We start from the raw sequence: 26,545 nt of genomic DNA, 5'->3' as shown, positions 1-26,545 counted from the left end.
AACATAAAAATTCCCTGATAAACACGTAATTTAACATTTCATGTTGCACATTATACATTCTGCGACATGATTAACGGGAAATTTTTTAACACAAATTTAAAGTCACTGGGAAAGAAATCGATAAGGCGTTTGTTCAGCAGTGTCAGATGATGTGGTCTATCTGAACCGAACAACGGAAAACACATCATATTACGGTAGAATAGTTGAAATAAAATTACCAGACCAAAGTAGTAAACGCAGAAAGGGGGGTAGTACCGGTAATAGTCCAAACAACGTAGGTTTATGTCAGAAACCAAAGTGGTTGCTTGTGTTTTTGCCACTGCGAGGCAGCAAAATAGTCGAAATTCGTTCACGTTAAAAAGTCACCAAAATGAGAAAACGAGTTGGTTAAGTTTTACTGTTCGGGAGACCGCTAATTTAGAATGCTTTATCAATAAAAAATCGTTTTAATTACAAAATTATTTTACGGTTTCGCGATATAACTTTGTCACGTCTACGAGGTTTGAAGGATAAACAGTTTATTTCAATGCCACAGCCATACAATATTAATCGTTTTGAAATGCTATGTTTGCAAAATTGCAGACCATTGTCACCGTAAAGAAAACTGTCAGTAGGCTATAGCTAGCGTCTATGTAGTAACTGCAGCCTTTCAGAGAGCAAAATGCCTTTTTATTGCTGAAAATGTTTAAACTACGAGTGGTTTCTTATAGAATTTTTAATTCGTAATTTTTTTTTCTTTAATATATGTACTATTAACATTCAATAGAGTTTCTTTAGAAATATTACACGTTTTTAACGCACCGTTTCCCATGCGCACTGAAGCGGCAAATCAGTTGATGCATAATTTATACACAACCAGGAAAAATCCCGTTCGGGGCGAGTCAAAGTCGCCGCTGCATCTTCATCCGCTTAAGGCCGGTGCTCACAAAGAAAGAAAAACAACAGAAAACAACAGACTGGAACGGCCGTCACCCATTGAGCGCCTTGTGCGACCTAATTCCGTTTTTCGAGACGAGTAAGCGCTCAGTGCATCGACATATGTCGTCAGAGCCGGGAGCGTATAGCACTGGTGACACTGGGAATGCTCAAGGGCTCTCGACACTATGCGAATATTATCATAGTCAACAAAGCCAATGGCTTAGAATAGAAAAGGAACAGGATAGTGGTCGTGCGCAAAGCGGTTCAAATAAAGTGTATTGTTTGATTTCAGGCAAATAGCGGTGAAACATATGTGGAATGATATTTGAAAAGCTGATAAACGCCGACTGAAATGCTGTCCAAGATTGGCAGTCTACAATATTGGAAGCGCTTTCATTACACAACGTGACCAGGAAAATGGAGGTAAATTTTAATTCTATTTCAAGGTTGCCGACAATGCGCGCGAAGCCATAACGTTTATTGACGACGCTTGTTTACAGATCAAACATAAAATTCGGGTAAGCGACAGCTGGCAAGATGAAGCAAAGGACGACATGGTGAAAACGGTGCGAGCAGTCAAAAAGAAATACGGTAAGACGCGAAAGCTGGTAAAAAAATCTCACGTTTGCTCGTCGATTTGTTTTTACAACTCTTGTCGCAAGAAGCTCGTAAAGCGTATATAATGGTACGTTTCGCTTAGGGCAAAGTGTGTAATACGCAACGTGTGATCCGGATTAGATACGATTCGGTAATATATAATGTCGAGCAAGTCCATATGACCTGACGTCATCGCTGAACTCAATTGAATCATTCGGTAAAAAGTATGATTTCGTTTCAGTCGCAGTCAGCGGAAGCGTTGATAGAAGCGTAGAAACAATTTAGTTAAAATGATGCTAGATGGAATATATGAAACGTACACACAGCCTTTAGGCACAGAAGTTGACAAAAGAAGGCAATAATCCAAAGCTTTCGTTTTGATTGGAGCAAGTTGCGTCACTTGTGTCGAAGCTAGATAATGATTTTACAGCGTGGCGGCAAACTGGGCGTCATTCATATATTCGATTCGTCCTACGGTGATCCATTCAAAGCTAAGTTTGATTTAAGCTTCCATTAGTTTGCGATGCAATGCGCCAATGGAAAGAGAGTGGTTAATGGGCGTTCAGCGTATGTGATGGTCTATTGTACGGACTAACCTCACCAACAGTAGCCACGACCGCTCGAACGCGCCGGACTGCCCGCGTCGCTTGTATTTAGGACCATTCAATGGCGACCTTTTCACTGGTTGCCCACTGAGTAAGCTACGCAGTCACACAAACCATTGGCCCTCTGTTTGCTTTCCCCAAAAGTAGAGACTTTGTTAAAACGTCGATTGTTTTCTCTCAAGCGCCACGTTTTGGCCATCAAAAGATTTTTTCGGTAACAGTGCGCAAAAAGAAAAAACGAGTATTGTCTATTTAAGACTGGGCTATTCTTAAAATTGTAGTAGCAAAAAATTCTGCTGTTGAGTTTTGTGACGTCGCATTGGTAATTGGCGCACAACAATCGATTGAAGAACCATTAAAGCGGATTTGTCGCTTTACAAGGCGCACGCTTTTGGCGCGTTTGGAAATGGAAGTACCAGTCACTTTTGCAATTTTCTATCTCCTTTTGCGGGAAGTGCACATTTGTAAGTCTGAAGAGTCGTTTACTACTACTGCTGCTGCTTAGTACGTGAAAAAATGACAATTGCATTATCAAGGACTGCAGCCGTACACTAAAATGATTTGCTCACAGTTTTTATGTTTGAATGATTAGCTTAAACTTAAAAGGTAATAGTTTAGCCCATGATGAAACAGTTAAGTTTGCACAAAATGAAATGATGGCAGTATGCAAAAAGTCCAGATAAGTATGCCGATGTTTTTTATTTGATTAAAGTATAACTTGTTTCGCGTGATCCAAGTTAGGCATCGCATGGGATATGTGTTTAACTGAACAATAGTATCGCATACTAGTAACGCTTCAATCGTTTTATTTTATGACACCTGGTTTATTAAATAGGATGTATTTCAAAATCCGGTTTCCATTTTTTTTCTCTTTACTTTTTATAACAACATATATGATGTGCAGATGTTGATTAAGTATAAACCCGTTTACAGCAGCTTGTGGACCGACATGAACAACCAAAAGCGACCGTGCCTCAATTTTTAAATAGTAACAGTCTGATGCACAAGCGCAAGCATTTTATTGTTTTCGGCCATCCCTACAGCGGTATCATGAGGCGTGACCAAATATTTACCCAAGTAGTCCGAAAAACTGTAGTGTCATGGATATAGCTGAATGTTACAGTACAGATGGGCACATTGTACTTAATTATTATTATACACGTTTTTTCGTGATAAGCCATGTTATGTGGCGCGAAAGCTAGCATTTAACTTGGGGATGGTGCAGTAAATATAGGCAACTTGGTGTTCTCTTATTAGGTTTCAAATTACGCATTTCATAAGGCGGATGTTTTGTTGTGCTGCCAGCGAATCATCTTTGCGTGTTCGGTTACCTTCAATTAGAAAATGTAATATTCGAATGAATGTATGTTCGTTTGTGCCATGTTTACATTTCGAAACCACAGCTATTATAGTAGTCCTCGTATTGCGCACGAATAATAATTTATATTCATCGTTCACGCAGTCTGTTGGGAAATAAGCCTATCGTAAAATGTAAAAGGATGATAAAGGCTTTAGCCAAATTTACCATTGTTAAAGTGCATCGGTATTGCACCAAAACGACCAACAACGGAGCTTACTAAGAAAATCAATAGAGAAAGCGACACAAGAAAAAACGACGCCAATAGTCATGTCTGGCAGATTGGCGCAAGTTGCTTGAAAATCGTTAATTTTCACTAGGCGAGAAAGCGCTCGCGTGTCAGCGCTGGAGCGAAAATGCCCGACAAGGCCGACGCGTCGAAATTCGAAGGCCACGTTCAGTCAACAAAGGAGCGACTATCGGCCGACGACCCTCTCTCCGCGAATCAGGAAGCTCTAGGCCTGCTCGGTCGCTCAAAGTCCTGTCCGCCATTGCCGCTAATACTGGTCGACGGGGAAATGAATGACGGGCCTTCCGTGACCTCTGAGTGCCCTTCGCCAATCTTTGCTCGCACAACTTCTCTGGATTGCCCTAAAAACACCGAAGACTTGAGAACGCTGGACGAACACTTGGTCGCTTTTCCGATGCGCCGAAGAAACGCGATCGACTTTTCGCCAATCAACATCGACGACGATGAAAGTGTTTTTGTCGACGAGTCGGAAAGTTTTGACGATCGCTTCTCCTACCAGGAGTCAGAATCTTGCAGCGCAGCCGAGTCGGGATCGTTCGAAACTTCCGTGTTCTCGAGCGCCTGCGTTTCCCCCAGTACTAAAAGTCGGATCGGACCCGACGAAATGACGTCATATTACGAGTTGCAGCAAGCGTGTGTTGCCGCGCAAAAGGTTGCCGTTGGGCCGGCGCTAAACGCCCCGCCCACTTCACGCCGCAAAGGTAGAGAGCTCTGTACACGCAGGTCATTGTGACGATGCTAGTTTTTTTAATGCCACTAAACGTAGTGGGCCACCTATTTAGAGATAAACCGAACGCGCGTACGGATCATTGCTCATGCATCATAATTTCACGGGAAACAGCTGTTTGCACCGTGTTGCACATATGTTTGTGTTTACGTGCGTAATTTGAATTTATAAATCATGTTAATTTAAATGCTGACCATAAACCGGAAGTATGTAAAGATTTAAATAATATAAAATACCTATAACCATTTTATCTTAGGGTAGAAAGCATATTTGAATATTATTATCACACGTATGTACGATAGAAATATAAACACTCAAGCACTGCTTTGCGTTTTATGTAGCTTTATGTTTTTATTTAAAATGGTAGGTTTTTTTTATTAAATTATGAAACTTTCGAAAATGTATCATTAATGACATTCGAAGTGCTTAATTCTGTGGAAAGTTATGTTTAGTTTTGTGGGAAATTATATTTGTTTTGAACGAATAATCTGCAATGATGCACTGGGCTTTTAATACGTGACAAATATAATACCAGTGTGAACGGGCGACCTCTAATCCTTCCCTGCGGTTACAAAAACTCCTTCAAAGCACAGAACACATACAAAAGCGTCCGCTTTTAGCCGAAAATGGCAAATGGTACCCAGCCAATTGGCCATGGATGAAATAATAGTCGAATTTTTACTGTGATTTATTTCCCAAGAGTCATTGACGTTTCCTTCGGCCATGGTTCCCTCTCAGCACGCCACAGCTCATCAGCTGCAGGCGCAGCTCAAATGCTGTTACGCTTACATGCACGGTGGTAAGGACCTGAACGACTCGCCCATCATTTGCCTTCCGCACTATCCACTGCTCTCTGACGTCAGCGCTGACTGCTTCAACAGGGTCATCATGTACTTGACAACAATCATAAGGTAACACGGTCCATTTAGGGTGTGTAACATTGCTGACTGGCAGCGTTCAATCTGCGTGTATAGCACGCTCAGTGACAGTTGGCAAACCATTATTAATAATTTTGCTTTACGACCTGTTCCAACACTGTCTGTCATTCAGGCCTACAGATAAATTACTTTTTTACGGATATTACTAGCCTATACGGTTGCTGACACACATCAATGCAATGGGCTGAGATAATTATCATTTCTCCATATGATGGGTTTCAAAAATCACCAAGAAGTCTTAAATAGGTCTTAAACAACTTTTGTATTTTTATTTTTAGCTGTTCATTGGCTTTTTATTTGTATTTTATCGTATGTTGCCAGAACTGGCGGTTTGCTTAGCAGGTTAATGCATCGTTCTGTTTTAAAGTTTTTTTTCAGACATTTAAGCTTTCGTGGTTCTTTTTGGATCTTATTGATAACTATTTTTTTCGCAAAAACTAACAAAACAAAATTGTTGTTACAAGTAAATTATACATACATTTGCGCATTTGATAAGTGCGAAAACCTCCACGTGTTGCACAAAGAGTTAAGTTTTTCTTTTATTTTTTTCTAACCAAATTTCCTACTTTGGTGTCGACCCGCAAATGTTCATTATATTTATCGGGCTCACAAAATATTTAAAACTTGTTAAAGGCTAATTAATTACCATGGAGTCTTGTAAGAATTTTTAACCGATTTCTTGCTTGGCAGCGCTTGTATCGCCGACGTGGGATTCGTTTTGCTTGTGGACAGAAGAAAGGAAAGATGGCCGGCATTACGAGGAACCCTGACGCGAATTGCCGTGAGTTTCAGTTTCGAATGTCATCGCGTTTACGCATGCAGTAAACTATTTGTTTTGCACGGCTGTAACTATGTTCACTTCTTAACTACTATAAACCTTAGATTTTGTTTTAACTGGATTAATCTAAAATACCAGTCAAATCCCTCTTAGATATAAATTTATTGCTTGGTAGAAAATTGGATGCCTTTTTATATACCGTTTTTGTAATGAAATTCATTCGAACAGGGAGCATTAAAATGTAAAGTGGTTAGCATGGTTCTATTTTTACACATGTTGTGTCAGTTCCATACGTTTTACAGCATTAGTAGATGCGCATATATTGTTTTTTGTAGGGTTTCTTTCCCGGATATCTTCGCACGGTGTTGGTGTTACGACCGACAGGTTTTCTACAGGGCACGATGTCTGACATCGGCTTCAGATGGAAACGAGAAGAACTGTCGATGAAGGTACCGGTAGGTTCATTGCTACAGATGCTTTATTAAATTATCAATCAAAAAGGGGAAGATGACAAAAAACGCATGTTGATCTGATTTGTGAATAAATAGTGATTTCCACTACTCTGACACCAGAAAATTTCTGGAATTTTACCGTAAAAGCAAATATAACAGTTGCGCACACCTCACATTCATTCTGTTCAGCACACGACTAAATATTTCGTTTTAAACTAATGTTTCGTTTTTACCAATCACATTGTTACAAAGGTCACAATGTTGTCAACCCTAGACGAGCTTTACAGCTTCGTCGACCCCTCGCAGCTAACTGCTGAGTTCGGGGGGAGTTTCGAGTACGATCATCAGACGTGGCTCAACAACCGAATCGTAAGTGTTTTGTGTTGAACATAAAAGTTGGCGGGCTGTTATTCAAGAAACCGACAAACTTGATAAAATAACCAAATTAAAACTTAAGATTTGTGAAGTTTGAAAATCTAAATGGCAAAGTCGGACCATTTCTATACTAAAACAAACAAGCTATTCATGTAGCGAAAATTGAATTACGCCGAGGCTTTACCAAAGCCAATAAATAGGTAAACGTCAATAAATATGGTTTTGAAACGCTATCCCTAACTCTGTACAGATTTTATAATATATCATACGCCGTTTATGCAACAACAAACCATTATGCTATGAAACTAAGATAATTTTGCGAAAAAAAATCAATTTTCGATTAGGTCATAGAAGGTTTCTCTGGCGGCGCTGCCAGTCTGTGTGAGTCATTGATAGAGTACAGCTCAGATTTGGCAGAAACGGAACTTCCAAATGATTTAAAATCCGCCGAGGATCTCATACTGGTTCAAGAAAGAAAAACGGCTTCGTTCAAGGTGCGTGCTTTCTACAGATTAGTTATATTAATTCTGATTGGTATTCTTATATCAATTCTGATTGGTATGCACACTGGCATAAATTATAAAAAAGTCTTCGGAAAAGGTTAAATGTTAAGCAAGGCCCACGTTTCAGTCATTCTAACCTTTTATTACTTTTTGCTTGCAGTTGCAAATCGAATCCACTTTTAAGGAGGCGGTCGCTCTTCGTATCAACACGTCGACTTTAGGAGGCAGCATTATAGCCGACAGCCACCACAACGATTCCGACTTTTTTAAGACAGCGCAGGCTGAGGCCATAACGAAGTAAGACTGTTGGGCGGCAAACGGTTTATTCTAGTAACTTGTTTCAAACCATTTTGTCAGCGATTCTATGGTAAAAAGGTATAATTGAAACAGAATATGTAGCCTGAATAATTGTCGATTTCTGTGTTCGTCATTTGGAATATTTTTACCGGCATACATGGGTTAATCCCTTTTATAAAAAAGTGTTTTTACAACCTTTATAACCTAAGATTAATATATATATTGTTTTGTAGTTTTATGTCACTTATCGAAGAGACGGACATGGCTTTCGAAAAGTTTTGGGAAAGACACATCACTAAGCTCAAGCAATGCTTGCAACTGCGCAAATTCGAACAAGTAATAAAGCATAAAGATTTAAATATAAAACATAAATAATTAGGTAATAATAATTGATCTTGAACTATGGTGATTTTTACTTCGTGACAAAAAATAGTAACTCTTTACAAAGCATCAGGGCAACTGTTATATGTGCGCCCATTGCCATACTGGTATATCCTCCACAGGTTTATCTACTTACAACCTTATGCTTAACTCGCGTTTCGTTTCCTTCGCCACGTACAGAAATACAGGGAGATGCGAATATCGTTGGGAGAATATGTGGACTGGTTCGAAAATCAAACGCACCACTTTGGGGGAAGCACCGAGTGGATTGAAGCCACCATTTCTGAGTTGCACGGCAGAAGCGAAGACGCATTGGTAAACAAAATAATTATTTTTGCAGTTGCATGAAATAATATACAGAAAAATTTTCTTCTTTTTACGACATAGTTTATTTGGATTCTTAACAATAAATTTTAGGCAAGTTTTTTCTACTTTTCTCAAAAAAGGTTTTTTCTACTTTTATTTTTATTTTATAGGCAAGTTTAACGAAAGCGGTGAAGTTTGTAAACAAGTGAGTTCACGGCCGTTTTAAAACTTTACAGGTATCTTTGTCCTTAAACTCAGCGGTGATAGAAATGGGCGAGCAACTTCTATTAGAGGATCATTACGCTGTGGACAGCATAGGTCCCAAGAAAGATGAACTTTTAAAGATTTCACAGGATATAAGGCAATCTTTCGAACTGAGGGAGCAGAGTCTTCAGCAAACACTTTCCTTTTTGGTAGAACGCAACAAGGTATTTAATCTGGCTTCCCCCGCTGGTGCATTCAATAACATAAGTTTATAAAATATTAATGAGTTTTGCTTCTTGGTTGTTATTTGCAATGTGTACCACCGGATGTATCGTTGACGACTGCTTATTGTTATTGAATGGTGTGAGTAAAAAAATAAATTCTACAAATTACACGGAAAAGAGTTAATCCTTCCAGCTTCAAGTAAGGGTCGTTATTAGCCAATGGTATTTTGCGACACCCGTTACCTTTTACACATTTAAGATATAATTGCCTAAAACTAGTTGTTATCGACATGTAACACCGTCCGCAATCCCGGAAAAGCTGGTTGCCTAAATTAGTCTTGCAATGTAGCAAAACTATAAATCTCAGATCATGTTAATTTCTAAAACCTTGCTTTGCTTACATGAAAGTTCCTGTGTTACAGTTTAACTGCTTTGCACTTTTAATGCATGTGCGTAGAAAGACTTTATAATGTAAAATGCAATGTAGGCGCATTGACGCTTGCGTTGGAAATACACCTAACACTTGTGCCGACATCACCTGGCGCAAAAGCCATATAAATACCTTCTCTTCGCCACTCAGCATATTTTCACACTTAAAATTAATCAACAGTGGTGTGAGTGGTGCGAGCGTGGCATGAAGATTCTGGCCGCTCAGCCCATTGAAAAAACGTCGACTGCGGAGGGCGCCGAACAAGCACTCGACGATTTGCTGAGATTCTTCCTTCAGGAGTCGTCGCCATTCAGTGGAAAAATGAAGGAAGAAATCCGTCGGGAATATGACGCGGCCTGGTGCAGCGAACTTGAGGTGCTACGGACCGCTTTCACCAGTATAATTGCAGGGAACGTGTCCCAGACAGTCCCAGTGTGGCCAGATGTTTTCGTTTTGATAAATAAGTAATGGATTTTTCCTGCTGATGCGCGCGCCGCGCGGGCTCATCTATTATTGATAGGCGGGCGTGACATTGGCCTTCCAGCAAACCAGCAGCTTACTAAATAAAGTTTGTTTGTCTAATAATAACAAAGTTTGGAAAATCTTGTGGCGGCTAAGTGTACTAACTGTAGACGAATAAATGTACGATTCAGAACAAATTTTATGAGAGAGTTAACGAAACCTTTTGAGGAAAAAGAGAAAATAATTTGTTTAAAATGCTTACATAATAAACTCATTTAATAGACTGGTATACCCATTAAAACTATGAAAGTAAAAAGGAAAAAAATAGTACATAGATACAACAATACAAACATATACTAATTTTTATGTGTCTTTACAGAACCTCTTTGAAAACCTTAGTCAGCGATTCGAGGAAGTCACAAAGCTTTACGAGAAGCGAAGGTCAAGCCTGAAGAAAGTGACCACGCGTCACGGAGAGCGGCCAATCCAGCTGGTCGAACCATCCAAAAAGTCCAGTCCCAAGGCCAGCGTCGCTGTGACGCACCAAAAAGCCCAACACGACGATGACAAGACAACCAAAAGAAAATCTCTGGTATTCAGTAGTAAAAATTGTTTTATTATTGTAAACAGCCAGTAAATATTGACCACTGTTGGTGTTTACAATACACATCAAATAATTTGGAAAAATGTTAAGTCAAATATTAATGTTTTTTGCGTTACCGTCAAACGTAGTGTTTGTGTTGCAAACTTTTCATTTTTGATTTATACTCATTTTTTTATTTAAGCATAATATTTGATGGCAATTTTGTTTGCCAACATACGACTATCAATTCCCCTTTTTTGTTATGCTGCTGGAATAGGTTGGCAAAAAAAGACCAAAGAGTACAGTAAGTATACTGCCTCGCAAAAGTAAACTTAACAAAAAACATGCATATCAGCCCAGTGCATGCTATTCACTGCAGGCCTAGTATATCAAATATAAAAATATTAATTCCCCAAACTATAATATGCCAGTTTGTTAATTAACAAAACAGCCTCATATTTATAAAAGTATAATATAAACCCCATGGGTATACAATATAGGCTATACATCTTCATTATAAAAAAACGATGTATGCAAAATGTGGTCTAATAACTAAATGAAACGGTAAAGAATAAATTTATCCGATGTAATATATTGTGCTTGTCTACCCTTTATATTGTGTTTGGCGTTTCAAAAGTCAAGTGTATAGAAGAAATTTATGAATACCTTTAATTTTCGCAGACTTTGCATCATGCCCCTGTCGCCCCGATAGCCCCAGTAGCGCCAAACCAAGAAGCGAACGGCGTTAAGAGGAAGTAAGAACTTTTTTTCCTAGATATGCTTTTAATTTTATTTTATTTGTCTCTTATTTGCTTTTTCTTGGTTTTTCGCTAGACACGTCATGAACGAGCTGCTCCACACCGAAAAAGTTTACGTTTCGGAGTTGAAGAGCATCGTGGAGGTAACAATAAAACATTTTTTTTAAGTTAATTATATGATAATTATATAATCGTTGTAAATGGACGTATTTGTCTAATTCTAAATAGAGAAATAATGTGGCGCTGTATAAAGACAAATTTTATTGACGTCTAACATATCCACAGGCACATATTTGACGTTCAACATATCCACAGGCACATGCTCGCAAAAACGTGTGACGCTTTTCTACACTCAACGTATGTTGAAGCACAGACCTCCAGTTATAACTGTTTTTTTGTCAGTCGCATACGCCTTTGTGGGCATGTGGATGTGTTAAACGTCATCATTCTTATCGCCTTTTACTCGAGCTTGTGCTTTTACGTGCTTTTTAATTGTTTTAATTTACACTTTGCCCTGTGAGGCATGTGGAAAGCTTGTCGAGAATTTAATACAATTGGTCTTTATACACTACAGTGCCACCTTATTCCTCTAAATATATAATATAACGTTTGATCAAAACATACCTTTCAAGCATATTGCCCTTCAAGGCATGTGGTTTTCAATTGAAGACAGCAATAAATTAATTAAACGTGGTTTTCACGGTCGCGTTACGCAATTAAAGCACAATCAATGGCAATCCGTTAATTGCGGAAATATTACGCCCCAAGGGTTACGGGAAGGCAATCGACGAACCAGAGATCGGTGACGCGGTCCCAGATGAGTTGCTAGGCAAGACCGACGTCCTGCTTGGCAACATGGCCGACATCCTGCGTTTTCATGGTGACGAGTTCTTGTCAGAGCTTGAGCTTTACAAAGACACGCCGAGCAAGATCGGGAAATGTTTTATATCAAAGGTAAGCACGCCCGCCCCATGAGTATAGGTGAAACGCGATTTGGGATTTACAATTCAAACTTAAAATCCACACTTATTCTATATATATATATACTTTAGTGTTTCTTCGAGAATCCATGATTTATATTTAATAAATAGAATGTATGAGAAGGCCACTCGCTAATACTTGATATATTTCTTTAGTCTATCATTAATTGTTTATATTCTGTTTTAGAGGGAAAAGTTTCGCGTTTACTGCAAGTACTGCCAGAACAGCATTAAATCAGAGCAGCTACGGACACGGGTGGGTGACCACCATCCATTTTTTCTCCATTGTCAGAGGAAACTGGGACATCGATTGTCGCTGGGAGCTTACCTACTTAAACCCATTCAACGTTTGACCAAATACCAGCTGTTGCTGCAGGTAATAAAACGAAAAAAGTACTTTTCCTGCGCTGGGAACAATTTAATTACTTTGTTTTAAATTTGTTCCAGCAAATGTTGAAGCACAGCACCAACGACCAAGATGAACTTAAAGAAGCCATTAAATCAATGCTAGAGATACTTAAGACAGTCAATGACAGCATGCATCAAATTGCTATTGTTGGCTATAAGGTATATAAAAGTGTTTTCCTAAAATGTATAGTTATCAATAATATTTGCCTCTGATAATAACCACACTAAATATGTATCTGTGGTTTAGAAAGGTGGCGTTTTATACCGGCCCCCAACGCTTATTTACCTTTAGAATTTTCTTTAAAAAAACAAACTCATTGGAATTCACCTGACAAGATATATTCACAGCATAGTTAAACAGAGCTCACATCCTATCAAACGTGAATAATCCATTACCAGTTGTTGTAAAATTTGGATAACCAATAATAAAGTAACTATTTTTTTAGGAGGACTTGAGTTCTCTTGGTAAACTTTTGATGCAAGGATCATTTTCGGTTCAAGTCGACCACAAAAAAGCCGGAGTAAAGTCGCTACCAAGACCTCGATTTAGGTTTGTGATACCAAGCATCGTCTACAAACTAAATCTATAAACCTGCTCATTAAACCTTTTAGTGACCGAAGAACACTTGGTCTATTTTTTTTGTAAGAGATAGACCATATTTTATTAGTTAGTCAGTACTTAGTTCAAAATTTAGGCTTGTGAGCTCACCAATGCTCTTATAACTTTATAGACACCTTTTTTGTGAAACATTTCAGCAAGATATGCAACGTCAGATGTATCATGGATACCCAACAATGGGATGACTAATCGAAAAAAACGTTTCCTTTTCAATAGTAGTGATAGTATTCAATACAGTTGAAAAAGGCATTTCATGCCGTGTGGTAAACATTTTACATCCGTTTTCTAACCGTATATAGTGAAAAATAGTAGGTCTGGTCACCAAACCTATTGAGCCTTAACGAGCGCCTTTTTCTTAACATTTGCAGCAAAATTATGCAGCGTCACTTGTTTCTTTACGAAAAAGAATTTCTTTTCTGCAAACAACAAGCGGCAGACAGCATCGACCTCGAGTCGTCCAACGGCATCCAAGCAAGCAATGGAAATAGTTCAAGCGGCACCAAGGGCCAAGTCTACCTCTTCAAACATTCCTTGAAGGTAGGTGCCGGAAAATTTAGAGGTTGGAGTGAAGTGGGTATTGCTGACTTATCACAACAGTTTTACGGGCGATGGATTTTGCCCAAGAGCGCTTAAAACGCTTGCTTTTTATTTGAGTAGTACCCTAGCCTTAAATGGCATATACATGCAAACAGAGTTGGTGAAAAATACGACCACATGTTTCCTTGTTATAATAAACCGTTGGCGTCCTACGTGACTTTGGCACGTTTAAGCTGTTTGTCTTTAGAGAAAATCAAACACAGGTTAAGATCCGCCTTACCATACTTATAATACCGATTTTCCGAACAACGCAGTGAAATGAATTGGCAAATATATCATTTACTAAGTTTGATTAGAGCGTGTGCACATGTGCTACAAAAATTATCGCAACTCAGGGCTCTTGCACGGCACTTGTAGTTTAAACTTATCAGAAGTGACCCTAGCAGTGTTTGCTTAAACCAGCAGAACTTAGCTTCACCTTTGACGGATCATTGCAGATGAACGCGGTTGGCATTACGGAAAACGTCAAGAGCGACCCGCGCAAGCTGGAGATCTGGTACCACGGTAGGGAGGAAGTCTACACGATCGCAGCTCCTACCGCAAATGTCAAGCACGAGTGGGTGAGGGAGATCAAAGCGGCCCTTTCCACACAACCCAAAAGCAATACGACACCTCCTTCGCCTCATAAACCAGGTTACTATTCGGGAATCGTCTATTTAGATTTGTTGTCTTGGGAAACCCATAGCGTTTGTGAATAAAATCCCTTGAAGGTTGTCAAGGTAAAAAGGTTTTCTAAGCCGCTTGGGTCCCTTGGGATACATTTATATTATAGTTTTCCTAAAAAATAAGATTTTATTTTGATTGTTTTTAATGGCGTGACTCGGGTTAAAAATTGTAAATGATTTTTATTTTATCTTAAAATACCACTCTTTATATTTCCGATTTCGCTTATACTTACTGTCAAGTACCAAGCAAATATATATTCGTCTATAGATGACGGCAAGCCAACAAACAAAGTAAAACGCAGTCAGAGTTCAAAAAAGTCAAAGTTGAACAACGATAAGTTGGAATTGCCAAATGGAACACCAAAAATCAAATCTAGTTCAACCAGTTCAACCAAGGAGAGCTTAAAAAAGAAAGCCTCGTCTTTAACACGTTCAGCCTCTTTGGGAAAAGGCAAGGGAAAAACGTTAAAAGTTCCGGTAAGAGATGTAGGCTATTGCATTTCAAACAGAATAAGTTCAATATGTTATTGCATTGTGGTTTGCGATATAAAACAAATGCTTCGTAAAGTTCATATTGTTGCTTTGCAATGGAACCCGGTTGTGTAATCATTTTGTTGTTTGTTTATCTAGAAAACCAATGACTCTTTCGGCAAGAATAAGAGGAACATAGCCAAATCTAGTTCAGACGGGGAGAGACTAAGTCCAGGTTATTTGTTTTTAAAGAATATAAAATAACTAAATAAAATTGATATGTTTTTCTGCATAATTGGTATTATATAATACGGCTAAGAGTAGCCTAATAAGTTGTTCGCTTTGCAAAATATCGTCTTTGTTTTTTGTACAAAAAACCTCTCCTGGTCTAGGTTGCTTCACGATTGAATTCCATGATGTCACAAACTATAACTGATTTAGGACGTACAATTGAACATCTGTGATATATATATATTAAATTAGCGATATAGTGTAATTATGGAATAATCATGACATTGTCGTTTGTGAGACCGAATACGCTTATCCCATGTACCAATAGTCCATTTATTTTACTCCAGGTCCAGAATTTCCGATACCAGAAAACACAGCCGCGCGAAAAAACGTAAGAATGCTTTTATTTGCTTTGTTAAATGCTGCAAATTGTAATAAGGACTACCTGGATAAGGTCATAAAAAATTAAGTTAGACAGCAAAAATTAATTGAGCACGATTTCTAGATTTGGCCGACCGACAACAAACTGGTTGCGATGAAAGACCGTCCAATCATTTCCGCTGATGAGTTGGTTTTGCACGTAGGCGATATAGACTGCGTCGATGAGGAAAAGGTAACGCATGTTTTAAAAAAATGCTTGTACTCATACCAGATTAAATAAACTTGGTGTTGCAACTTTGCGACATCGACTACAGGTATCATAACCCTTTATCACGACATTTTAGTAATTTTGCCTTTGTTTAAGTATACTCAGGAATAATACCTAAAATAGATTCCCAAATTGTTTAAAACATCATGCATTTTATGTAAAGACCGTTTACTATAAAACCGCCGCGCAAAGTCTAGCCACATGATCAAGTGGCAATATAGTCGCCGTTGCAAACTGCAAGTTTATTTTATCCTGGTGTCTCTAGGAACTGCAAATATTGCGGCGCCTGTTAATTGAAAAAAAAATGACCCGGGGTCCCCGTTGAAAATTCAATTTATTTGCGTACAAACCTTTTTTTAATAAGGCATCTACCGATACTTGGAATTTTATAAGCATTTGGCCAGATTGACACCTTTCCAGGTCTCGACGTTCCAAGGTTTAATTTGGTATGGTGTGTCATGCCCCTAGAAGGCTATTAAAATGATGTGTTCAGAACAAACCGAACAGAAACTGCTTGGTTAATACACTGCTTACAAAATTATTTTGTGATTTAGGACGGTTTGGTGAAAGTAAAACACGAAGACTCGGTGCCCAGATCTTACCTGCCTTCTATCAGTGACGCGTCATCGTACGACAGTTTTTCCTCCACTGACTTCCCATCTTGAATCACTTCATTTTTTGCAGTAGCTTGCTATCAGTTGTGCAATGTATCGTCTCCTATATTTTTTATTTAATTTAAACTTTTGCGCAGGTGAATTTATCGTACTTGTTTTTCCATTGCTTTTGTGTTCCAATATATTTCGAAGAAATACAAACAATACTGTGAAGAATTGAGAATCTATGATATGGTCGACTTAAATAAAAACATTTCAACCCCGAACGACGTTCGACCAATTGAATTGGGTAATGTGTAGGTTAACAGAGTTCAACTAATGTGTGTCTTTTATTAACTTATTTTGCACGTTATTGAAGAAGATTTACACAGACAAAAACAACCGAATCTAGAATGTTTTATTTTAAAACAAAAAAACCTAAAAGCAACTTGTAACACTGGAACATTGAACAACTAGAGCAACCGGGCAGTAACAAAATACAGCCATTAGATGGCAACCATGAACGACTATCTGTAGCCTTGTTGGAGTTGGTAGGCAGGCGACTTATTGCGGGTAGCGCCGAAGTGGGTCGAGGGACCGGGCATCTGCTGTTGTTCCCAGGCTTCCAACAACGACAGCCCAAACTTTTCTTCGACCTCCTGCGTTTGCAAAGTAACGGACTTTTGAAACTACTGTTAAAATCCACTTTTTTTGTAAATGATGTATGACATGGGGAAACGTGCAAAATATAAACTAGTTTCTACATGGTTTCCCCAGAAGAGCAAATTTCTCTTGAAGCCAAATTCATCTTTAACCAACTAAAGTGATTTGAAACAAATATTTTTCGATAATTAAAAAAAAAAAAAAATTTAAATTTTGGCAAATATAGTACAGACTAGTGAAATAGTAAGAGGGAAACAAAAGTCTAAAACGTATTATGTTAAATATAAAAATGATGCGATAAATTTAAACGTGGAATTGCGAAACTACCGCAATGTTCGTTAAAAATGCTGCTTTTTGTAAAATGGTGTTTGACATTAGCTGAAGTGTCCTAGTATTTCCTGTCGCCAAATTTATATTTTTTCAACTCCATTATCGTAACGTAATTAAAGAAAAACGAAACAAGTTTAGTCCTAGTCAAATAATTTTAGTAATTTAAAAAAAAATTGGAACATAATATACAGTACAGACTATAGTGAAAAGTAAAACTGCGAAATAAAAGTCAAAAAGGCGGTAATATGTTCAACATATCTGAAAACTGAAATTTAACCCTCTCTTTTGGAACTTAATATTACTCTGCGTCACCTGAGATTCGTATATTCATAATAAGTAATACGACGGCAAAGCAGACCCCACTTCGTGTCGTTATGTGGTCACCTGTAATCTTTCGCAAACGACGTGGCTCTTGGACAGCCAAGCTGATTGGTTAATCGGAAAGGTTAGAGGACTGACCTTCAGCCACTTAACCTTCAGGCCGCGACCTTCCGCGTTCGAAATCAGTTGTGCACAAGCCTGTGGAAAAGCCGGGTTAAAAGCATCAACTGACAAATAAAACCTCGACGATCGATTAGGAATTGATGTTACAACTTAGTTTAAAATGATTATAACTAGGGCGATTATTCTTTGACCTAAAAAATTAAAATTTTGACCTAAAAATCTATATTTTTAACAAAATTTTGACCAATTAGAAATACTTTGGTTCAAACAACATATTTTTGTTTGAAGTACTGCAATAGTGTTATTTGGCGTCTCAAACCATACGTTTTAGATGTTTTACTGACGATTGGTGGTACACAAATCCAATATTTTTGATGGGATTATTGATATTTTTGGCATGTAAAGAGATAACAACTATGGATATGCCAAAAAAGACCGCTGTTTGTTTTACAAAAAAAGTTGTGTAAACAGTTTAAATATAACGTAAAAAATACCTCCAGAAAATTGACAAAAACCTATAGTATCGAAACAGAAAATGGGATAATTGCAAATCACAAGCGAAAAAATACAGCAATACTGTTTGATACATTTGTCCAAATCAGAGATACGAAACTCTATAAAGCAAAAACGAAGTTCGAGCACAACCTAATGCGGTAAACTATACCTGTGTGGTTATTTCTGCCAGCGCGCTAAACGGTATATTGCTGTAATGAAGATTTAATACACTTAAAATGTCGTTGAATATAACTCAAAACTAATTTATTTTTTGATTTAAGTGAACGTAAATTTTAAAAAGGTGTCTTATTTTTTTTTTTAATTTTGTAAACGATTTATGTGCATTTTTAATCGATTTTGACCTGAAATAATTTTGACAAGTTTTGACCTTTAAGTTGTGACAAAATTATGCCTTTTTGTGACAAGTCAAAAAATAATCGCCGTAATTATAAAATTATACCTGTAGCTGTCCGACACCTGACACGGCCAAGAAGACGCGGACATCTGCCCCGGAGTGCGAAATTATGGATTTAACTTTGTCCGTAACCGAGAGATTTCCATCTTTCTGTGACATTAATGAAAAGATGGATTTTAAAGTGAACTGTAGGGAAACAAGGAACGAATAAATATTTGAAAAAATATTTCACAAAAATATATTCATTAAATTGTTGGGGTGTTCAATAGAAGAATATCTATATATGACCAGAAATTTCCTGCACTTAGTCGTACGGTTTATATACTCCCTAACTTAAAATAGCAACGAGGCCATAATATCTTGTGTACATCTACATTCAGATAAGTTTGATCTATTTTTATAGAAAAGCTACTTTATTCTTCTCGGTTAAGGTTGTGCCATGATACAAAAGTGCGTTCAGCTTGTAGAGTTAAAGAGACTGAATGTGACAACATGATAAAACCAACAACAAAAAGACCGACAAACTATACCTGACTTCTTTTCAGTTCACCAATCGAATCGAGAGTGATGACGAAGTATTTGCATGGAACGACTTTTTCTGACAAACCTGTTAAAATGATTTAACAATATATTGAATAAATGTAACACGTTGCGAACTCTAGCAATGTCACGAGTTAACAATCATTGACATCTTGTTAGCTTAGTGAAGTGTGTAGATCAGGGGTGTCTAACAAGCGACCAAATAAAAAATGGCACGCAAGCCCCCCTAAATTACTTAATTTGCTATTCAGCCAATTACAAAAAATACCTAATTTTTTATGCAGCAAATTGCCATTGTTTATTCACAATATAAAACAATCGCTGCAAACACGACAACTAACAATTACTTCTAATACTATAACATTATATTGTTGTGGAGGCTAGCATTCACATAACTATGAAGTTTGGTATGAAGAAACAAAAAGCAAAAGTCAGCTCACCGACGGACATTTAGATGCAGTAATGCGCACTGCTAACTACACGTTTTTATTATTTGTAAAAAAAAACGCTTTTATTATTAGAAAGAATTATATTACTAAACTTTAGCACGGGAAGAAGTTACAGGATAAAAATTGGCACGCCGGCATGTTTGAGTTGGACACCCCTGGTGTCGATTATTTGAAAGACGTTGCTAATTAATGTTATACGTTTGTCTGAACATACATTAAAAATTCTTACTTTGCTTCGATGCTCTCGGCGACACTGATGGTGTCGTGTTTTTACTTCGAGGGGACGATCCTCGCGATTGGTAATTTCCCCGACTGTGGAAAAAATAAACTAATTTAGTGGTGAAATTACAATGACTGAGTAGAAGAAGGGTACCAAAAATTTCGTGCAAGCAAGACAAAGCAAGGATAGTTAAGTTTAACTTGCGACGAGGTTTGACCAAGGCTATACCGAGACCACCGCTTTACCTTATGTTATAATATGTGTGCCGTTGTCCTTGGGTAGCACTATTTTAGATGAACTAGATACATATATGTATATATGTGTATAAGTATAATAAGTACATATATGTATACTTTTTTCTGAGCATTATCATAAAAAAACTCTTAACAATGAAATATAACTATACCATAAACTTTAACTGCATATTGTTGCAGTGGCTTCATTTCAAAAATAGTGGTGTGGTAGTTTAATAATTGTTTTCAAACGGATAGAAAAATGTGGTAGAATACAATAAAAACCACTAATGCAACAAAAAATTTACTTTTTAAAAATATCTATACATCCATTATTGCCTCTGCATCCCCTATATATTTAGCAAAGTAAACTGATAGTTGACTTACCTGAAGTTAAGCGACTTGGGCTGCTTCCTTCCCTCGGGCGTCCCGTGATCCTTGCTCCTCCTGCCCGAGTCTGGGGTGCGCTGGATGAAGCGCGAAGTCTTGGCTCCGTCGTCCTGACTCAGCGGTCTCGGACGTTGCCCGATGCCCGAAGGTTGCTGTGCAGATAAAAGAAAGGCGTGGGAATTAGCTGTCGCACATTTGGAAAAAAGACCTATTAAAACCTAGCAGTGCATGGTTCGTACTATTGTTACGAGGGCAATTATCTTTTTTTTTTCTTTTTTTTGTTTCAGTGTTTATTTAGATTCTTGTTTACTTCGTTACGTTCGACTAAATCGATTTCAACATTGTGAGATAAAATATTTTGAAATGCGATTGCTTAGTTTTGCCTCGACACCATGCCTTTGTAATATCATGAACCTATGGTAGATCACAACCTAGTGGAGTGGGACTGCATTAAAAATGTTTAAAATCATTTACACATATATATTTTAAAAACATAAATATCAAATCATTTTATGGAAATCAATGAGTTTTTTAATTCATTCCTTCTATTTGCTATGTTTTTTATTGTTATACCCAAGAGGCTTATAACAACTGTTTTTTGTTAAAGGTACCGAAAAAAAAACGTCAATGAAACGAAACACTAATAAACGGGCCGAATTTCATGCGGAGTACATATCAGTCCTGTAAATAAAACCAACGACATGCTACACTAGTTTGCAAAAAACGATAATACTCCGAGTCTGATGGACGGTTTTTATTCTCAGGAATGAATGCTACCGACACATAGAAGCCATAGCTAATCTTAAAGCCTTTCAGGCCCAAAACGACCAAGTACGAACTTACAGTTAGTCCGATAGCCTGGTCCTCGCAGCTGAGTATGTTGATAACAGTGGAAAGGATTGCTTCATCCTCAGGCTGCCAGGCTTTAGACGAGTTGCGGATGCGGCGAGCAAACAAGCTGTGCCATTTGGTGCGCAGCTGGTAAAGCATTTGCGCCAGCTGTAGATAAAAACGCATAGTTCGCGTAAAATGTAGAGTCGAAAGTACAAATGTTGAGAAGTTTATAGCGTGTAGATATGCACGTTAGTAAATCTATTGATTCTGGTGTTTCGAGGTCACGGGAATGACTATGCCTGCCGGTGGGAAAGCATATAAATCAATGATATTACTTTATTAACCCTCAATGGGTAAAAGATAATTACTCCCAACAACAAAACTATAATGGACAACTTATTTGCGCAATTGAATTAGTTTTTTGTCGAAGATTTAAACACAAAACTGGCATATGAATTGACTTACCATGGGATCCATCTGAAGCTTGATCCAACCGGTGACGTTCAAAGTCGACATCCTTACAAGGTCATGGTCTTCGGTCTCACTGTCGCTCTCTGGCGGATATCCTGGGGAAGGTCCGCTTCCAGCTTCGGGGTTTGCTATGGCCTCGGCCTGTTGACAGATGAGTTTAAATTGCCAAAAAAACCTTAAGAGAAATATCCGATAGATGCCCCTGCTGGCTTTAAGGTCATAGGTTGAACTAAACACCTTGTAATCGTACCGTCTTACCAACTTAACAGTGTGAGAATGAGATCTGTAGTGAAATCTTACATTATACTTTTAAGATGGAAGGGGTTAAACCAGGGTTTCTTAGACGTGGCTCTCGTCTACAAGAGACCCAGATAATTCTTTGGGGGCCACGAGCATCTAATATTTAATATTTTATGGTTAAAGACCTCCATTGTGACGTTTAAGTTGTAAAACGTGGGCTGAGGGGGGGCAAGTTGTCGAGCGTCGACGGAATTGGGCCACGAATATTGAGAAGATTTAGCGAAAATCGTTTAACTTTAAACGATCTAAAACCTATGGCAGACAAAACGTATGACAATAAATTCATCTAAAGCGAATTATACTTATCTCCGGTTAAAAAAAAAGTTCGAAAAACAACCAAGCTGTTGTTCACCTATGCCGAGTCTGCTGCTGTTTTGCCAACGAGAGACCACAAGCAACCCACCTCGGCTATAAAGGCTGGTCCAGCGAAAACCGCGACGCAAGCGGGAGTGACGGCTGTACAGCAGCGAGCCGAAGAGATGCTGTTAAAGCGGGTCGACGACCTCGTCATCTCATCGAACACGACCCAGCTTGAAGGGAGGGCACGACCCTCCTGGAGAAAGAAGGTCGTGGTTTGGGGTATTTGACCGGACAAATTGAACCCGGTGCGTGGTACGATGCTTGATTGTTTCGATTTTTCAAGATGTAATTAACACACTTATTATCAATCGCTGTTACGTGGGCTGAAAAGCGCTAGATTCACAACTTAAACGTTACGTAAGTGCTAAGTAAGGTTTCGAAGATGCATTAAAATAAATATCAGGAAAAAACTGTGTAAGATTTTTTACGAGTCTGAAACAAATAAAATCTGGATGTGAGAAACACTGTTTTTACCAGTGAACGGCAAACTTTTTTGTCGCAGTTTGCCGACCAATGGTTTATACAATACAATAAATGAGTTTTTCATGTTGTGTTGGAGGAGGTTAAGTCAGACATTCAAGAGTACAACACATGTCACAGGCGGTTTTATATTATGGTTTTCCTATTACCTTTTTCAATGTCACGTCACCCAGCACTGACGAGTTGTGGAACTTTACTTTTTTCAGGTTGGCAGAGCAGAGAGTCCGAAACTTCTTGTCGTAACGCAAAATATTTGGGTACATGCTTGCGCAAATAGCCGCCTGCAAAGCACAAAATTTTAATGATGAAAACACGCTTTTAATCGGTTAAAAAAATTTCCTTTCGGGCATGATAATTTGGTTTAAATTGTTTAGGCTAGTGCAGGAGTTCTCAAACTGGGGTTCAAGGAACTCTTGGGGGTCCGTGAACTAGTTTTAGGGGTCCATCAACGCTTTATTGAAATATTAGTGTATATTTAAAAGCAATATATTTATCAAAGAAAACAGTTTAATTAAAACTAAAACGGTTTTCACTGAATGTATTAAGACACCATTGCAGTTTTACAGTTTTGAACCTAAATCAGCATATTTTTAAAGTCTATTGGTATTGTGACGTAAACTTATGACGTCATTTTGACCATTTTTGCCTACCGTAGTCCATGCAAGCCAAAAAAAAAACATTTTAGGGGTCCGCGGTAAAAAAAGTTTAAGAACCCCTGGTCTAGTGGTATACTTTTTAGCTTACGCCAAAATAAAAAAATAAAACATAAATATTAAAAACAACAAAACAACGTAACTTGTCTAACCCGTAACTTGCGTTTTCTTATGAATAGTGGGCATTCGTGTCTCACATGCTTGCCTTAATGCATATTTGTAATACGAACAGGTTTCTTTTATTTTAATTCCAAAAGTTTAGTGGCACACTTGAAAATCTCTAGAGAAGGGGTGAACATAAAAGCCGGATAAAGCTGATTAAAGAGCTGCGGCTTGGACACCTCTTCTCTAGAGGCACAATAGTGTGTCGCGGCACACAAACTGAGGATTACTGGCTTAGAATATTATATATAATTTGAAAATGATCTTTTAGAGGGGTAAAGATGACCTTAACAACAGCCCAGTTCTCCGAGTTGGTGTTGAGATCGCGAATGTCGTTTCCTCCCCTGGCCCGCACGAATCCGGTTGCTCGTAGCTGACCCAAAAGCTGGCTTCTCATGCCTGACGTATAACATGAATATTTGATGGTTATAACAGTGGGACTTGAAAAGAAACAAGTAATATCGACGGATGTTTATTTCGGAGACGTGATTAACAAGAAATCTACTGTTTAAGAGTGAAGGTTCGAATCGATTCACACGTATTGTGTCCTATCATAATTACTAAAGAAATAAAGTAGTGTATTTAATTGTACACTTTACCAAGTAAATCTACGTATAATTAACAATATAGAGACAAATATAGTTGACCATAATTTCAACTTTCTCAGTCGACATACCAACTATCATCTCCATAGTAGCTTGTGAAAGAAAGTTCTTCCTGCAGAAGGCTGGCTCCCAGCCATCGCTCTTGGCCTTCTGCCAGCTCTGGAAGACTCGCAGCAGACACATGTGATCACTAAACGTGCCTTGAATAAAAATTGACAAAATTGACATAGCGTTAACTACACTATAACAAAAATGTGTTAGTTTGGTAGTTCAATCTAAACATTAACCGATAGCCAAAGTCGCATTAGTCGCACGTAAAAAGCCCTTTTTCAATATATTCAACACGCTACGTCACCTGCAGCCAGCTTGACTCTGCACTCGAGCGCCTGTTTTCTCATTCTTGGATCCTGGGGTAGTTGGAAGGGGTCCTTGTAGGCGAGGGTACAGGCGATGGTGAGTATGGGGTCAAGGCACTTGAGCACAACGCCGTGGAGAACCATCTTAGCTGCGTGATAAGTTTGGCCTTTATGGCAGCATTGCTGTACTTATGCAATTGGAAATATTTATTTCTTGATAAGACGTTTCTATACATTTTTCTTTGTTTTTTGTTTTATTTCGGATGTTTTAAGTTCGATTGTATTTCTTTCGATAATCACTGCAACTATGGACTTACCTAGTCGGGGCTCGATGGGTAGGTCTACCATATGCTGGCCGAGATCTGTCAGGTTTTCAGATGGATCTAACGCGTCGATTGTCTAAAAATAAAAAGATCAAATGTCGACCGAACATAGTTTTTATGTGAAAATTTTATTGTAGTAAACTTTTTTATGCAGTGAGAGAACAATATTTATGTAAACAAACCAATTCCTTTTAAAGGTGCGAGTTAATTTGGCAGTAACCAACTTAAGAATAAAGTGGAACAAATTAGCCCAGCATGTTTGCATTGCTGTTAAAAGTTTAAAAGCAAAGTTAAGATATTTCAAAACGAGGTTCCGCAGCGAGCGAATAACCTTCAGAAGCTTGACGGCGTTCTTGACCACAATGCTGGACGGCGGGCTTGGAGCGTACGAGAGAAAGTTCTCGATCGAACCGGTTTCAGCCGGATCGAACCGGCCGCTGCCGCCGGTGGTGTCAAGCAGTTTCACGTGAAGGCAGAGTTCGTGCATTGGCATACGCAGCAGCTCTGGCACCTGGTACATGGGCATCGAAGCGTAACGCGACGACGAGAACAAGTGGAAACATGTGCCGGGTCTGTTGAAGAAAGGCTATTCAGTTTTTCGTTCAAAAGCGGAATGCCGATATTGGTTAAATCAAAAAGGAAGTAATTTGTTTTTAAAGTCGGAATAAATACTTCCACCGATAATGCCATTTACGTATGTGAATGGAATGCAAAATCATTTTGATTTTCTGTTAAAACCTATGAAAAATATGACTTCAAAAAACGGTAAACGGCCTACGGCCATGTAATACGTCACCTTTTTATTTTTATTTTTTTATTCTCCGCAATAGTTTATACAGTCCGGTCCCCAATGATTGTTATCTGTGCAGTTTTGGGCAGATACAACATCTAAGACAAACATGGCGGCGATTACCAGTATACACTTCATTTTAACGATTTGATTGCTGCAGAGATTCCAAAAAGACTATTCAGTTTCAATTAAGCTAGAAAATTGTATGATCCTTCACCGTCACTCTGGTTTACGAAAGTGTTAAATTATAAACTAATATAATTTTAATATTTTCTAGTTAAAAGCAACCGACTGGCGACCTGCATCTTCCTGCTCTTCCGCGTCGCTGGATGGCGCTAGACTGTGCAATCCAGACGCTTTTAAGCGACGAGGTAGAAGTGATGGATTCGTACATTTTGATCTTAACTTTGCCGGAGTCGATGACGTAGACAACGTCGTCCACAGTGATCGCACTTTCGGCGATGTTTGTCGACAAGATCTTTTCATGACAAAACGCAGTGGTTAGTCCAGTGTCGTAACCTTTTTAACCTTGCGTCACCCTACAAATTATGAATAATTCGCGGCACCCTTCTTAGTATTTTTACTGAGTGGTTAACTGTAACGTTACAATAAAACGAGATTGAAACTACACATTAACAGTGCAACAAGGTTGAAAAACACGTTTTTTGCACTTT

At 38.3% G+C, this 26,545-nt stretch overlaps 2 protein-coding genes across 5 annotated transcripts in view; one reads left to right on the top strand and one right to left on the bottom strand.

Annotated features, from left to right (window-relative positions):
• The first annotated feature begins 1,209 nt into the window (after positions 1 to 1,209).
• On the top strand, positions 1,210 to 16,582 carry LOC146168485 (guanine nucleotide exchange factor DBS-like). 3 transcript variants are annotated; one of them, XM_083390819.1, is made up of 26 exons: positions 1,210 to 1,341; positions 1,419 to 1,509; positions 5,155 to 5,365; positions 6,083 to 6,173; positions 6,506 to 6,625; positions 6,875 to 6,991; positions 7,342 to 7,491; positions 7,661 to 7,797; positions 8,031 to 8,133; positions 8,359 to 8,493; positions 8,721 to 8,912; positions 9,523 to 9,717; positions 10,184 to 10,396; positions 11,069 to 11,142; positions 11,222 to 11,288; positions 11,914 to 12,099; positions 12,313 to 12,501; positions 12,573 to 12,692; positions 12,980 to 13,083; positions 13,521 to 13,689; positions 14,187 to 14,382; positions 14,683 to 14,891; positions 15,045 to 15,120; positions 15,464 to 15,507; positions 15,622 to 15,729; positions 16,320 to 16,582. In XM_083390819.1, exons 1-26 carry the CDS (start codon positions 1,336 to 1,338, stop codon positions 16,428 to 16,430), a joined length of 3,414 nt encoding a protein of 1,137 aa, XP_083246945.1. In that variant the 5' UTR covers positions 1,210 to 1,335; the 3' UTR covers positions 16,431 to 16,582. The 3 variants fall into 3 exon arrangements, with proteins under 3 accessions (XP_083246945.1, XP_083246944.1, XP_083246943.1); XM_083390818.1 differs by lacking the exons at positions 1,210 to 1,341; positions 1,419 to 1,509 and adding an exon at positions 3,604 to 4,428 and having other exon boundaries at positions 6,506 to 6,619; XM_083390817.1 differs by lacking the exons at positions 1,210 to 1,341; positions 1,419 to 1,509 and adding an exon at positions 3,604 to 4,428.
• The window catches only part of LOC146168481 (3'-5' RNA helicase YTHDC2-like), a 25,658-nt gene continuing 15,678 nt past the window's right edge, over positions 16,566 to 26,545 (bottom strand). For both annotated transcript variants that reach the window (XM_083390815.1, XM_083390816.1), the window contains 16 exons: positions 26,171 to 26,349; positions 25,413 to 25,653; positions 25,076 to 25,157; positions 24,758 to 24,907; positions 24,474 to 24,602; positions 24,084 to 24,196; positions 23,132 to 23,263; positions 22,546 to 22,695; positions 21,837 to 21,983; positions 21,381 to 21,536; positions 20,535 to 20,689; positions 19,924 to 20,006; positions 19,236 to 19,312; positions 18,751 to 18,855; positions 17,736 to 17,870; positions 16,566 to 17,017 (listed from right to left, as the gene is read on the bottom strand). In XM_083390815.1, coding sequence (XP_083246941.1) covers positions 16,886 to 17,017; positions 17,736 to 17,870; positions 18,751 to 18,855; positions 19,236 to 19,312; positions 19,924 to 20,006; positions 20,535 to 20,689; positions 21,381 to 21,536; positions 21,837 to 21,983; positions 22,546 to 22,695; positions 23,132 to 23,263; positions 24,084 to 24,196; positions 24,474 to 24,602; positions 24,758 to 24,907; positions 25,076 to 25,157; positions 25,413 to 25,653; positions 26,171 to 26,349 — 2,166 coding nt within the window. In that variant the 3' untranslated portion in view covers positions 16,566 to 16,885. The remainder of the gene's footprint in view (positions 17,018 to 17,735; positions 17,871 to 18,750; positions 18,856 to 19,235; positions 19,313 to 19,923; positions 20,007 to 20,534; positions 20,690 to 21,380; positions 21,537 to 21,836; positions 21,984 to 22,545; positions 22,696 to 23,131; positions 23,264 to 24,083; positions 24,197 to 24,473; positions 24,603 to 24,757; positions 24,908 to 25,075; positions 25,158 to 25,412; positions 25,654 to 26,170; positions 26,350 to 26,545) is intronic.

The sequence above is a fragment of the Ascidiella aspersa genome, chromosome 1 (assembly GCF_963924565.1).
Source record: "Ascidiella aspersa chromosome 1, kaAscAspe10.2, whole genome shotgun sequence".
Taxonomy (NCBI): domain Eukaryota; kingdom Metazoa; phylum Chordata; class Ascidiacea; order Phlebobranchia; family Ascidiidae; genus Ascidiella; species Ascidiella aspersa.
Note: the sequence above shows the minus strand (reverse complement) of the source record. Positions and strands in the feature narration are given on the sequence as shown.

Coding starts and splice junctions, on each gene's coding strand:
- LOC146168485 (XM_083390817.1), top strand. CDS start 3,834: ATGCCCGACAAGGCCGACGCGTCGAAATTCGAAGGCCACGTTCAGTCA. Junction 6,992..7,341: donor CGTGGCTCAACAACCGAATC/GTAAGTGTTTTG, acceptor ATTTTCGATTAG/GTCATAGAAGGTTTCTCTGG. Junction 15,508..15,621: donor ACACAGCCGCGCGAAAAAAC/GTAAGAATGCTT, acceptor CACGATTTCTAG/ATTTGGCCGACCGACAACAA.